Here is a 15,166-nt window from a genome sequence, read left to right on the forward strand (position 1 = left end):
AGTGCACACACACACATACATACATACATATTCACACACATACACACAATCACAAGTGCACACACACATACTGTACATACATACATATTCACACACATACACACAATCACAAGTGCACACACACACATACATACATACATACATATTCACACACATACACACAATCACAAGTGCACACACACATACATACATACATATTCACACACATACACACAATCACAAGTGCACACACATTAGTAGTCTAATAGTTTAATACTTTGACCATTGGTAGTGAACACAACAGTGAACCAAGCTGAACACACCACACTCAGACTGCTGCTAGGAGAAAGTAAACTAAAACGTTGGTTAATTTCTGTCTGTTAGTGAACAGAGCACTACTTATTTTGATGTTATAAAGACTTGCGTACGTATCACAGCTCAGTGTTCTCTCCTTCATTGCATGTGTTCTCTGCAGCCCAGATTCCTGTCTGGCATTTCAATGTACTTCCTGTTTCCTGATTTCTCTGTGTTCTGTTTTCAGTCTGTTGTTTTCTGCTGATATTAGGATGTGACAAATGTGTTATTCTACAAGACATGAAGGGTTCAGAATCCGAGTTCCTCTCGGTCGTTGTGTTTCTGTTCAGCTTGATGTGAGTCACGGCTGTAATCAGTAAAACAGCTGTGACTGATCACAGCTCACAGAAGCTCTGATGTCTGTTTGACAGTTATTTAATGACAAACTAGGATTCTGGAGGAATTCTGAAGAAAATCTTTTCTGCATTGTCAGCATGTTAACATTAACCACTGTGTCAGTGCCTGATGGTCAGGACTGATTCTACCTGAAAAACACTCTGGTTACAAACCCCTTTACAATGCTCAGGTTTATTCAGACTGGATGAGGTTACCATGTCAGCGTGATCTCATTCTGACTTCCTGTTTCGAAAGGAAATACATCAGCATGTGAAATTTGATCACAGCTCTAATCCTGTTCCATGTGGAGTTTAAACCTCTGACACTTTTTAAGAACAATGTGCAGTGATCACACACTACTGAAACCTGTATATAGATTATTGTTCTTAGTGATGTTTAAGTACTTTAGTGAACGCTAACAGTCTGGATCAGGACACGACACAAGCAGAGGATCTAAAACATGTTGCTGCTTAATAACGGTTTAAAGAAACGATAAATAAATAAATTCCCAAAACAGGGTCGGTGTTCTGGGGGAAAAAACACAAAGCTGACATGAATACAAGTGTGTAAAACTTATGTGTGTGTGTCTGTGTGTAGCGTCTGATTGAGACAGCACTGTTTGGTGATGACTGTGAGACCATCGAGAAGCAGCTCTCAAACCACACCAGGTTCCACAACTCCATCCAGAGGAGTGCAGAAGTGCAGAGAGCCAGAGATGAACTGGTAACACACATACACACACAAACACACACAAACACATACACATACACACACAAACATGCCTAGAATTATGTGTGTGTGTGTGTGTGTGTGTGTGTGTGTAGGTGCAGATAGGAGATAAAGCAAATATGCACTCTCTGGATCATGAATGGGAAACATTACAGGTAAAAACAGACATCTCTTTTACGGTCACTTCCTCCTCCCTCACACACACTTCCTGTCTAACTCCCTCTTCCCTCTCACTCTCACCTGCCATGTAGAAAATGTCTCATGCTCGAATGACTCAGCTGCGTGACATGCAGAGCATCATCTCCGACATCTCTCAGGCCATCATGTGGGTAAACGAGAGAGAGGAGGAGGAGCTGATGTTTGACTGGGGGGACAAAAACATTGACACTTACATCCCCAAGAAGCAGGAAAGCTACTCGGTATACACACACACACACACACACACACACACACACACACCATATAGTACAGTGGTTCTGGATTCAGGGTTGATGAAAGACAGTACTATAAAATTCTAATATTTCTTATTTATTGGCCTTTATAGTTAGTCTACATTACAGTCTCCTGTTTGATTCAGATCTCAATAAGAATGTGGATTAATGTCAATGAAGAAAAGTTCAGGAACAAGAAACTTTATACGTCTAATTAACAGATGAAATATTATTCTACACATTGTCTGTGAAAGTTAAAGTGGTACCTGACCTCAGGATGCTGGAGAAACCCTGCTGAAGCTCAGAAGAACATTCTGTCAAATCTAATATGCGGACCACATGATCCGCTGTGGTGAACAGAGAGCAGTGTGTGTGAGTGAGTGTGTGAGTGAGAGTGAGTGTATGTGCGAGTGTGTGTGCGAGTGTGTGTGCGAGTGTGTGTGCGAGTGTGTGTGCGAGTGTGTGTGCGAGTGAGTGTGCGAGTGAGTGCGAGTGTGTGTGCGAGTGTGTGCGAGAGAGTGTGTGCGAGAGAGTGTGTGCGAGAGAGTGTGTGCGAGAGAGTGTGTGCGAGAGAGTGTGTGCGAGAGAGTGTGCGAGAGAGTGTGCGTGAGTGTGTGTGTGTGTGTGCGAGTGAGTGTGTGTGAGTGTGTGTGAGTGTGTGAGTGTGTGTGAGTGTGTGTGAGAGTGTGTGTGAGAGTGTGTGTGTGAGTGAGTGTGTGTGTGTGAGTGAGTGTGTGAGTGAGTGTGTGAGTGAGTGTGTGAGTGAGTGTGTGAGTGAGTGTGTGAGTGAGTGTGCGAGTGTGTGTGTGTGTGTGTGAGTGTGTGTGAGTGTGTGAGTGTGTGTGTGAGTGTGTGTGTGAGTGTGTGTGTGAGTGTGTGTGTGAGTGTGTGTGTGAGTGTGTGTGTGTGAGTGTGTGAGTGTGTGAGTGTGTGAGTGTGTGTGTGAGTGTGTGAGTGTGTGTGTGAGTGTGTGTGTGAGTGTGTGTGTGAGTGAGTGTGTGAGTGTGTGTGTGAGTGTGTGTGTGTGAGTGAGTGTGCGAGTGTGTGCGAGTGTGTGTGTGTGAGTGTGTGTGAGTGTGTGTGAGTGTGTGTGAGTGTGTGTGAGTGTGTGTGAGTGTGTGTGTGAGTGTGTGTGTGAGTGTGTGTGTGAGAGTGTGTGTGAGTGTGTGTGTGAGTGTGTGTGTGAGTGTGTGTGTGAGTGTGTGTGTGAGTGAGTGTGTGAGTGAGTGTGTGAGTGAGTGTGCGAGTGAGTGTGCGAGTGTGTGTGTGTGTGTGTGTGAGTGTGTGTGTGAGTGTGTGTGAGTGTGTGTGTGAGTGTGTGTGTGAGTGTGTGTGTGAGTGTGTGTGTGAGTGTGTGTGTGAGTGAGTGTGAGAGTGAGTGTGCGAGTGAGAGTGTGTACAGTGGTGTATTTCCTGACCTATATTCACTATGTGATCAGAGGCTGATGAGTGAGCTGGAGGGGAAAGAGAAGGAGCTGAACAAGTTAAAATCCAGAGTGGATCAGCTGCTGAAGAGCAATCACCCTGCATCAGATAAAATCGAAGTGAGCTCTTCATCCATGTCTCTTTCTGTCTGTCTCTCTGTCCGTTTCTGTCTGTCTGTGTCTGTCTTTTTGTCTTTCTCTCTGTCTTTTTCTCTCCCTGTCTCTCTATCCGTCTGTCTTTTTGTCTTTCTCTCTGTCTGTTTCTCTCCCTGTCTCTCTATCCGTCTCTCGCTGTCTGTCTCTCTATCCGTCTGTCTCTCTGTCTGTCTATCTCTCTGACTTTTTCTCTATCCGTCTCTCTGTCTGTTTCTCTGTCTTTCTCTCTGTCCGTCTCTGTTTGTCTGTCTCTCGGCGTCAGACCTACCATCTAATATCTGAGATGTGGAATATTCTGTTTTAATTGTCTGTCTGTCTTTATAATGAGATAGAAACACAGTTCCTTAGTTATGTTTCCACTGTTTGCCCTTCACCTATTTGTGTGTTTTTGTGTGTGTGTTTTGTTTGTGTGTGTGTTTGTGTATTTGTGTGTGCCTGTGTTCTCAGGCCTATATGGAGACACTGCAGACTCAATGGAGCTGGATGCTGCAGATCACAAACTGCATCGACACTCACCTAAAGGAAAATGCCGCCTACATCCAGGTACAGTCATTCATACACAGGTAGCAGGAAGTGCACAGTTTAATGTGTGTGTTATAAAATGTTTTTGTGTGTCCCTGATGTGTTCCCTTAGTTCTTTAAGGAGGCAAATGAGACGTACACCAAACTTCAAAAAGATGACGAGAACATTCGTCAAAAATTCACTTGTAATAAAACTACACATCTGGACACTCTGACAGAACTGTTAAAAAACCTGGAGGTATAAACACACAAACACACACACAAACACACACATAAACACACACACATACATACATACACATGTTTTTATCTGTTTAATGCAAACATAATGCTGTTTTTAATCTTTTAACGCGCGTGTGTGTGTGTGTGTGTGTGTGTGTGTGTAGAAGGAGAAGGAGAGGCTGATGGAGAATAAGAGACAGGTACAGACATTGGTGAACAAGTCGAAGAACATTGTGTGTCTGAAACCTCGAAACCCAGAACATACGTCCAGCAACAGAGTGGTAGTAAAGGCACTGTGTGACTTTAAACAGGACCAGGTAACTCACACACACACAAACACACACACTCTCTCTCTCTCTACAATACAATACGACAACACTCTAGGGTGTGATACAGTACAGTAGGGTGTGATACAGTACAGTAGGGTGTGATACAGTACAGTAGGGTGTGATACAGTACAGTAGGGTGTGATACAGTACTCTAGGGTGTGATACAGTACAGTAGGGTGTGAGACAGTACAGTAGGGTGTGATACAGTACAGTAGGGTGTGATACAGTACTCTAGGGTGTGATACAGTACAGTAGGGTGTGAGACAGTACAGTTGGGTGTGATACAGTACAGTAGGGTGTGATACAGTACAGTAGGGTGTGATACAGTACTGTAGGGTGTGATACAGTACAGTAGGGTGTGATACAGTACTCTAGGGTGTGATACAGTACAGTAGGGTGTGATACAGTACAGTAGGGTGTGATACAGTACTCTAGGGTGTGAGACAGTACAGTAGGGTGTGAGACAGTACAGTAGGGTGTGAGACAGTACAGTAGGGTGTGAGACAGTACTCTAGGGTGTGAGACAGTACAGTAGGGTGTGAGACAGTACAGTAGGGTGTGAGACAGTACAGTAGGGTGTGAGACAGTACTCTAGGGTGTGATACAGTACAGTAGGGTGTGAGACAGTACAGTAGGGTGTGATACAGTACAGTAGGGTGTGATACAGTACTCTAGGGTGTGAAACAGTACAGTAGGGTGTGATACAGTACAGTAGGGTGTGATACAGTACAGTAGGGTGTGAGACAGTACTCTAGGGTGTGATACAGTACAGTAGGGTGTGAGACAGTACAGTAGGGTGTGAGACAGTACAGTAGGGTGTGAGACAGTACTCTAGGGTGTGATACAGTACAGTAGGGTGTGATACAGTACAGTAGGGTGTGATACAGTACTCTAGGGTGTGATACAGTACTGTAGGGTGTGATACAGTACAGTAGGGTGTGAGACAGTACAGTAGGGTGTGAGACAGTACAGTAGGGTGTGATACAGTACAGTAGGGTGTGAGACAGTACTGTAGGGTGTGATACAGTACAGTAGGGTGTGATACAGTACAGTAGGGTGTGAGACAGTACAGTAGGGTGTGATACAGTACAGTAGGGTGTGATACAGTACAGTAGGGTGTGAGACAGTACAGTAGGGTGTGATACAGTACAGTAGGGTGTGATACAGTACTCTAGGGTGTGATACAGTACAGTAGGGTGTGAGACAGTACAGTAGGGTGTGATACAGTACTCTAGGGTGTGATACAGTACAGTAGGGTGTGATACAGTACTGTAGGGTGTGATACAGTACTGTAGGGTGTGATACAGTACTCTAGGGTGTGATACAGTACTGTAGGGTGTGATACAGTACAGTAGGGTGTGATACAGTACAGTAGGGTGTGAGACAGTACTGTAGGGTGTGAGACAGTACAGTAAGGTGTGATACAGTACAGTAGGGTGTGATACAGTACAGTAGGGTGTGAGACAGTACTGTAGGGTGTGATACAGTACAGTAGGGTGTGATACAGTACTGTAGGGTGTGATACAGTACTGCAGGGTGTGAGACAGTACAGTAGGGTGTGATACAGTACTGTAGGGTGTGATACAGTACTGTAGGGTGTGATACAGTACTGTAGGGTGTGAGACAGTACAGTAGGGTGTGAGACAGTACAGTAGGGTGTGATACAGTACAGTAGGGTGTGATACAGTACAGTAGGGTGTGAGACAGTACTGTAGGGTGTGATACAGTACTGTAGGGTGTGATACAGTACTGTAGGGTGTGATACAGTACTGCAGGGTGTGAGACAGTACAGTAGGGTGTGAGACAGTACAGTAGGGTGTGAGACAGTACTGTAGGGTGTGATACAGTACAGTAGGGTGTGATACAGTACTGCAGGGTGTGATACAGTACAGTAGGGTGTGATACAGTACTCTAGGGTGTGATACAGTACAGTAGGGTGTGATACAGTACTGTAGGGTGTCATACAGTACTGTAGGGTGTGATACAGTACAGTAGGGTGTGATACAGTACAGTAGGGTGTGATACAGTACAGTAGGGTGTCATACAGTACAGTAGGGTGTCATACAGTACAGTAGGGTGTGATACAGTACAGTAGGGTGTGATACAGTACTGTAGGGTGTGAGACAGTACAGTAGGGTGTGAGACAGTACAGTAGGGTGTGATACAGTACAGTAGGGTGTCATACAGTACTGTAGGGTGTCATACAGTACTGTAGGGTGTGATACAGTACAGTAGGGTGTCATACAGTACAGTAGGGTGTCATACAGTACTGTAGGGTGTGATACAGTACAGTAGGGTGTCATACAGTACAGTAGGGTGTCATACAGTACTGTAGGGTGTGATACAGTACAGTAGGGTGTCATACAGTACAGTAGGGTGTCATACAGTACTGTAGGGTGTGATACAGTACAGTAGGGTGTGATACAGTACAGTAGGGTGTGAGACAGTACAGTAGGGTGTGAGACAGTACAGTAGGGTGTGAGACAGTACTGTAGGGTGTGATACAGTACAGTAGGGTGTGATACAGTACAGTAGGGTGTGAGACAGTACTGTAGGGTGTGAGACAGTACTGTAGGGTGTGATACAGTACTGTAGGGTGTGAGACAGTACTGTAGGGTGTGAGACAGTACAGTAGGGTGTGATACAGTACAGTAGGGTGTCATACAGTACTGTAGGGTGTGATACAGTACAGTAGGGTGTCATACAGTACTGTAGGGTGTGATACAGTACTGTAGGGTGTGATACAGTACAGTAGGGTGTGAGACAGTACTGTAGGGTGTGATACAGTACAGTAGGGTGTCATACAGTACAGTAGGGTGTCATACAGTACAGTAGGGTGTCATACAGTACAGTAGGGTGTCATACAGTACAGTAGGGTGTGATACAGTACTCTAGGGTGTGATACAGTACAGTAGGGTGTGAGACAGTACAGTAGGGTGTGAGACAGTACTCTAGGGTGTGATACAGTACAGTAGGGTGTGATACAGTACAGTAGGGTGTGATACAGTACTCTAGGGTGTGATACAGTACTGTAGGGTGTGATACAGTACAGTAGGGTGTGAGACAGTACAGTAGGGTGTGAGACAGTACAGTAGGGTGTGATACAGTACAGTAGGGTGTGAGACAGTACTGTAGGGTGTGATACAGTACAGTAGGGTGTGATACAGTACAGTAGGGTGTGAGACAGTACAGTAGGGTGTGATACAGTACAGTAGGGTGTGATACAGTACTCTAGGGTGTGATACAGTACAGTAGGGTGTGAGACAGTACAGTAGGGTGTGATACAGTACTCTAGGGTGTGATACAGTACAGTAGGGTGTGAGACAGTACAGTAGGGTGTGAGACAGTACTGTAGGGTGTGATACAGTACTGTAGGGTGTGATACAGTACTGTAGGGTGTGATACAGTACTGTAGGGTGTGATACAGTACAGTAGGGTGTGAGACAGTACTGTAGGGTGTGAGACAGTACTGTAGGGTGTGAGACAGTACAGTAAGGTGTGATACAGTACAGTAGGGTGTGATACAGTACAGTAGGGTGTGAGACAGTACTGTAGGGTGTGATACAGTACAGTAGGGTGTGATACAGTACTGTAGGGTGTGATACAGTACTGCAGGGTGTGAGACAGTACTGTAGGGTGTGATACAGTACTGTAGGGTGTGATACAGTACTGTAGGGTGTGATACAGTACTCTAGGGTGTGATACAGTACTGTAGGGTGTGATACAGTACTGTAGGGTGTGATACAGTACAGTAGGGTGTGAGACAGTACAGTAAGGTGTGATACAGTACAGTAGGGTGTGATACAGTACAGTAGGGTGTGATACAGTACTGTAGGGTGTGATACAGTACTGTAGGGTGTGATACAGTACTGTAGGGTGTGATACAGTACTGCAGGGTGTGAGACAGTACAGTAGGGTGTGAGACAGTACAGTAGGGTGTGAGACAGTACTGTAGGGTGTGATACAGTACAGTAGGGTGTGATACAGTACTGCAGGGTGTGATACAGTACAGTAGGGTGTGATACAGTACTCTAGGGTGTGATACAGTACAGTAGGGTGTGATACAGTACTGTAGGGTGTCATACAGTACTGTAGGGTGTGATACAGTACAGTAGGGTGTGATACAGTACAGTAGGGTGTGATACAGTACAGTAGGGTGTCATACAGTACAGTAGGGTGTCATACAGTACAGTAGGGTGTGATACAGTACAGTAGGGTGTGATACAGTACTGTAGGGTGTGAGACAGTACAGTAGGGTGTGAGACAGTACAGTAGGGTGTGAGACAGTACAGTAGGGTGTGATACAGTACAGTAGGGTGTCATACAGTACTGTAGGGTGTCATACAGTACTGTAGGGTGTGATACAGTACAGTAGGGTGTCATACAGTACAGTAGGGTGTCATACAGTACTGTAGGGTGTGATACAGTACAGTAGGGTGTCATACAGTACAGTAGGGTGTCATACAGTACTGTAGGGTGTGATACAGTACAGTAGGGTGTCATACAGTACAGTAGGGTGTCATACAGTACTGTAGGGTGTGATACAGTACAGTAGGGTGTGATACAGTACAGTAGGGTGTGAGACAGTACAGTAGGGTGTGAGACAGTACTGTAGGGTGTGAGACAGTACTGTAGGGTGTGATACAGTACTGTAGGGTGTGAGACAGTACAGTAGGGTGTGATACAGTACAGTAGGGTGTGATACAGTACAGTAGGGTGTCATACAGTACTGTAGGGTGTGATACAGTACAGTAGGGTGTCATACAGTACTGTAGGGTGTGATACAGTACTGTAGGGTGTGATACAGTACAGTAGGGTGTGAGACAGTACTGTAGGGTGTGATACAGTACAGTAGGGTGTGATACAGTACAGTAGGGTGTGATACAGTACAGTAGGGTGTCATACAGTACAGTAGGGTGTCATACAGTACAGTAGGGTGTCATACAGTACTGTAGGGTGTGATACAGTACAGTAGGGTGTCATACAGTACAGTAGGGTGTCATACAGTACTGTAGGGTGTGATACAGTACAGTAGGGTGTGAGACAGTACAGTAGGGTGTGATACAGTACAGTAGGGTGTGATACAGTACAGTAGGGTGTGATACAGTACAGTAGGGTGTGAGACAGTACAGTAGGGTGTGATACAGTACAGTAGGGTGTGAGACAGTACTGTAGGGTGAGACAGTACTGTAGGGTGTGATACAGTACTGTAGGGTGTGATACAGTACAGTAGGGTGTGAGACAGTACAGTAGGGTGTGATACAGTACTGTAGGGTGTGATACAGTACAGTAGGGTGTGAGACAGTACAGTAGGGTGTGATACAGTACTGTAGGGTGTGATACAGTACTGTAGGGTGTGATACAGTACAGTAGGGTGTGAGACAGTACAGTAGGGTGTCATACAGTACTGTAGGGTGTGATACAGTACAGTAGGGTGTGAGACAGTACTGTAGGGTGTGATACAGTACAGTAGGGTGTGATACAGTACTGTAGGGTGTGATACAGTACAGTAGGGTGTGATACAGTACAGTAGGGTGTGATACAGTACAGTAGGGTGTGATACAGTACAGTAGGGTGTGATACAGTACAGTAGGGTGTGATACAGTACAGTAGGGTGTGATACAGTACAGTAGGGTGTCATACAGTACAGTAGGGTGTCATACAATACTCTAGGATACAAATGATTTTATTATCCTCCAGTTTATGTCTGTTCAACATTCTGAGTCAACTCATGTATTTATCCCAGTGGATACTGGTTTGGAACAGAGAATGCTTATTTGTGTGTGTGTGTGTGTGTGTGTGTGTTTGTGTGTGTGTGTTACAGAGGGGTATTCTGAAGGGAAACGAGGCTATACTAAGTGATAACTCTGAGCGCACTAAATGGGAGGTGATCGGTCCTGGAGGGTTGATGATGTCCATCCCTTCTGTCTGCCTCATCATCCCTCCACCAAACCCACTGTGTGTTGACCTGGCCAACAAGTACGCTTACACACACACATGCACACAAATGTATAAAACAACCCTGTAGGACAACCAAATTTAAGGGAGTGTGTAGTCGAGATTGACCAGAGAATTGCCAAAGAAGATAAGAATAGCTTTAAACATGACTCCATGCTTCACTGTGGGCTGGAGGTCCAGTTAGAGAAGAGCTTATAACACTATAAAATGTGTTCAGAGGGTCAGAGGGGATGATTTGTTATGCATAGGGTTATATAAATTAGATTTTACAGTTGTGTGTGTGTGTGTGTGTGTGTGACAGGAATGAGAAGTATTATGAAGCCGTCTTGAGTATCTGGAACCAACTGTTCATTAACATCAAGAGCCTAATCTCCTGGCAGTACTGTCTGAGAGACATCAACAAGATCAACTCCCTCACTATCAGCATGGTACACACACACACACACACACATCATTCTTCTCAGCATTACAGACCATAGGTGTGATGTATAAAAGCAGTCCCACAATGCACTACATTATTTCTTGTCCTAGTTCAAACATACTACATGTTTTCCCCATGTGCTCGACTTCCAAGCTTTGTGAGAATTTCCTGTTCTCCTCCCTACAGGAACTGTGACATTACTCAGTTTATTTCAGGTTTATATGTATCACAGCTTTATAGAGCTGATCATGAAGGAAGCTGAGACTGAAACTGATCTCCTTTTGATCAGAGCTACGTATGTTTCATGTACAAAATATACAACTGGATTCTTTGTGTTAGTTGTCTCAGATGAAGCCTGAGGAGTACCGGAACATCATTAAGAGTCTGGAGCATCACTATGAGGAGTTTCGGCGTCTCAGTCAACAGTCCAACATGTTTGAAGAAGCAGACCAAAGGAAGATAGCGGCAGAATACAGCGGTGCACAGACATATTACGACACCATCATCACCCAAATACAGCCTGGCATCAGTAAGAGCACACACACACACACACACACACACACACACACACACACACACACACCTGTACTGTCTATGTCACTGTATGTGTGTGTTTTGTGTACAGCTATAGTGAAGCCTCCAGTTAAAGTGGAGGAGGTGAAGGTAGTGAAGACAGTGAACATTACTGAGGTCGACGCAGCCAAAAAGTCAACACTAACATCCAAACCAGCACAAAACCTGCTCACAATCACACACACACTGCGGCGCAGACTGGAGGCAGCAGAGAGCGGCCTGAGCCAAAACCTCCATGTCCCACTGAGAGACAACAGTGTACAAGAGTGTACACAGAGACTGCAGCTATTGCAGGTACACACACACACACACACACACACACACACACATGCGCACACTGATTGAGAGAACTCATATGTATATGACGTATATGACTTTGCCCTTGCATGCTGTCCTACAGTTTCTAGTTGTATTTAAACAGTCAGAATGTGTTTGAGTGTGATGGATTATATAGACAGTAGAGCTGGACTTAACCCTGCTCCTCACTCACACACACACACACACACACACACACACACGTCACACAACAAACATGTGCTGAAGCTCAAGTTTAGACTCGAGTGTAACTGAACCATGCCCCAGTTTTACACAAACTCTTCCCCTGGTGTGTGTGTGTGTGTGTGTGTGTGTGTGTCAGGGTGTTCACCATGACCTGGGCTCGATCCGTGATGAGTATCTGCATCTGAGAGAGTTGGTGATGAAGCAGGAAGCAAACGCTGACCCAGAACAGGCGAAATTCCTCAGAACTGAACTTGATCTCATAAACCAGAAACTGAGCAGCTTACAGAGTTATTCCAAGTCTTATCTACAGAGGTACACACACACACACACACACGCACACACACAGAACTGCTGCTCCACTAGCTCATAAACCTCAGATCATCTAGATGATGATGTTTGATTCAGACCCTGAGTTGAAGTGGTTCAGACTCATTAAGCACTCATCTCTAACATCTTCCAGTGGATCCATTGAGAGGTCAGTCTGAGAGGTGGTCACAATGTGTTGAGAAATCTGGACACTATCCTGAGATGGTCAGTGTAGCAGATCTCTCATAGCTCTCACTCTCACACCTCACTGTGACTGTGTCAGCTAAGTGCAAGGGTTTGGACACCAGGATGTTTTCCTCTCTGGTCTTTTGCTGAAACTACATGAGTGTGATGGTCAGGTCATGTTTAGAATAGAGATTGAGGAGTCTTATATCATTTCTTTTAGCCTGGACAACACCATGTCCATCACACCTGATCATGATGTCCTGTTGGTTCTGATCTTAATAAATCCCAGCTTGTTATGTTGCCATAGAAACAACAAAGAAGCATAAACTCTTCCAGCTTTACCTCTAACTGGTACACAGAGCTGACAGTGGAGACAGTACATGTTAGCTAATGTTTCTGTGTGTGTGTGTGTGTGTGTGTGTGTGTGTGTGTTGCAGGCTCACTGCTCTGAGAGCTCTCCTGCAGAACATCACTCGTGCTGAAGACATTATTAAAGTTCACGAAGCTCGACTGACCGAGAAAGAGACAAGCTCTCTGGACCAGGGTGAACTGCAGGACTATCGTAAAACACTCAAGGTGGACACACACACACACACACACACACACACACACACACACAATCTTTAAGACCTGGCTACATTTAAACATTTTGCACATTTTAACATTGGTGTATTCTGTCATGAATTATCACTTAAAAATATGGTAAAAGACGTAGACACTCGAACAGTTTATGTAAAAACATCTGTGTGTGTGTGCGTGTGTGTGTGTGTGTGTGTGTGTGTGTGTGCAGAACATGAAGGTCGATCTGGACCAGAAAAAGGAGGTACTGGGTGCATTAGAGGTGGACCTGGATCAGGCTTTTCACTGGAATGGACAAATTGATCAGAACTTTCACCAGTGTGACGTGGACTTGACCAAGTTCTCAGATTTAGTGAAGCAAATGAACAATCGCTGGAACCGAATCACCTCTCAGATCAACACCAGGTGAGACACTTAACACTTCCTCTTAACACCAGGTGAGACACTTAACACTTCCTCACCTGTACACAATGGGACTAATGACACGGAATCATCTGGAACACAGGAGTTATTATTAAAGATGAACTAAAAACTACATCTGAGTACAGACGTTTATCGTGTGTGTGTGTGTGTGTGTGTGTATCAGGCTGGGTGATCTGGAGACACAGGAGAAGCAGATCAATCAGTATAAACAGAACAGTTCAAACATCAACCAGTGGATTGACCAAACAAATCATCAACTGGACAAACTGCAGAACTACAAACTGAGCACAATGCAGGACCTGAGTGACCATGTGAACCAACACAAGGTCACACACACACACACACACACACACACATATACATTGGTGTGAAAAAGTGTTTTTATTTTTTCATTTTTTGCACGTTTGTCACACTTTAATGTTTCAGAATATTAGTCAAAGACAACACAAAGACAACACAAATAAACACAAAGATAACAAAAACACAACACAAAGATAACACAAATAAACAAAGACAACACAAATAAACACAAAGATAACAAAAACACAACACAAAGATAACACAAATAAACAAAGACAACACAAAGACAACACAAAGACAACACAAAGACAACACAAAGACAACACAAAGATAACACAAAGACAACACAAATAAACACAAAGATAACACAAAGACAACACAAAGACAACACAAAGATAACACAAGTAAACACAAAGACAACACAAGTAAACACAACATGCAGTTTTTAAATGAAGGTTTTTATCATTAAGGGAAAACAAACCCACATGGCCCTGAGTGAAAAAGCCACATTGGAGGGTTTTCGAGCATGAAGCAGCTTTTTAAATCAGCCCCAGACCATCACACACACATTGGTATGTTGTTCTTATTCTGAAATGCCAGAGGGACACACACCTTCCAAAAAGTTCACCTTTTGTCTCATCAGTCCACAGAGTATTTTCCCAAAAGTCTTGGGGATCATCAAGATGTTTTCTGGCAGATCTGAGACAAGCCTTTATGTTCTTTTTGCTCAGCAGCGGTTTGGGGTCATTTCAGCGGTTCGGTTCGGCGACTCCTGGGAAGGTTCACCACTGTTCCATTGTTTTGGCCATTTGTGTATAACGGCCAGTCCCAACGCTTTAGAACCTGATAGAGCTCAATGACCTTTTCTTATTTGATCCTGAATTACTTCTGAGAATCTTTTGTTCTACTTCACTTTGTCACTCAGGTCATATTTAAGTGATGTATTGATAGTGAACAGGTGTGGCAGTAACCAGGTGTGGGTGTGGCTAGAGAACATGTACTCAGGTGTGAGAAACCACAGTAATGTTTTAACCAGGGGGCAAATACTTTTTCACACAGTGCCGTGTGGGTTTGGATTTTGTTTTCCCTTAATAATAAAAACTGCATGTTGTGTTTACTCGTGTTATCTGTGACTAATATTTATATTTGTTTGATGATCTGAAACATTAAAGTGTGACAAACGTGCAAAAAAATAAAAATCAGGAAGGGTGCCAAGACTTTTGTTATTGTTCACAACATGGTTGAACATGTTCTCTGTGTCTGTTTATTGTCTTGTATTTTTTTGTTTCGTCTGTCTTTTGTCCTGCACTGTTTAACACATGTACAAATACACACGCACACACACACATATACATGCGTATATACACACAGACATATACACACTATATATACACACACACGCACACCTATACATGCGTATATACACACAGACATATA

At 44.1% G+C, this 15,166-nt stretch overlaps 1 protein-coding gene across 2 annotated transcripts in view; it reads left to right on the top strand.

The window, feature by feature from the left end:
- The window catches only part of dspa (desmoplakin a), a 33,100-nt gene that overhangs the window by 9,156 nt on the left and 8,778 nt on the right, over positions 1–15,166 (top strand). For both annotated transcript variants that reach the window (XM_060875410.1, XM_060875411.1), the window contains exons 5-19: positions 1,267–1,392; positions 1,494–1,553; positions 1,650–1,817; positions 3,269–3,373; positions 3,857–3,952; positions 4,044–4,169; positions 4,318–4,470; positions 10,307–10,461; positions 10,742–10,868; positions 11,201–11,390; positions 11,487–11,728; positions 12,072–12,247; positions 12,865–13,003; positions 13,218–13,411; positions 13,593–13,755. In XM_060875410.1, coding sequence (XP_060731393.1) covers positions 1,267–1,392; positions 1,494–1,553; positions 1,650–1,817; positions 3,269–3,373; positions 3,857–3,952; positions 4,044–4,169; positions 4,318–4,470; positions 10,307–10,461; positions 10,742–10,868; positions 11,201–11,390; positions 11,487–11,728; positions 12,072–12,247; positions 12,865–13,003; positions 13,218–13,411; positions 13,593–13,755 — 2,220 coding nt within the window. The remainder of the gene's footprint in view (positions 1–1,266; positions 1,393–1,493; positions 1,554–1,649; positions 1,818–3,268; positions 3,374–3,856; positions 3,953–4,043; positions 4,170–4,317; positions 4,471–10,306; positions 10,462–10,741; positions 10,869–11,200; positions 11,391–11,486; positions 11,729–12,071; positions 12,248–12,864; positions 13,004–13,217; positions 13,412–13,592; positions 13,756–15,166) is intronic.

Source organism: Tachysurus vachellii, chromosome 7, assembly GCF_030014155.1.
Source record: "Tachysurus vachellii isolate PV-2020 chromosome 7, HZAU_Pvac_v1, whole genome shotgun sequence".
Classification (NCBI taxonomy): domain Eukaryota; kingdom Metazoa; phylum Chordata; class Actinopteri; order Siluriformes; family Bagridae; genus Tachysurus; species Tachysurus vachellii.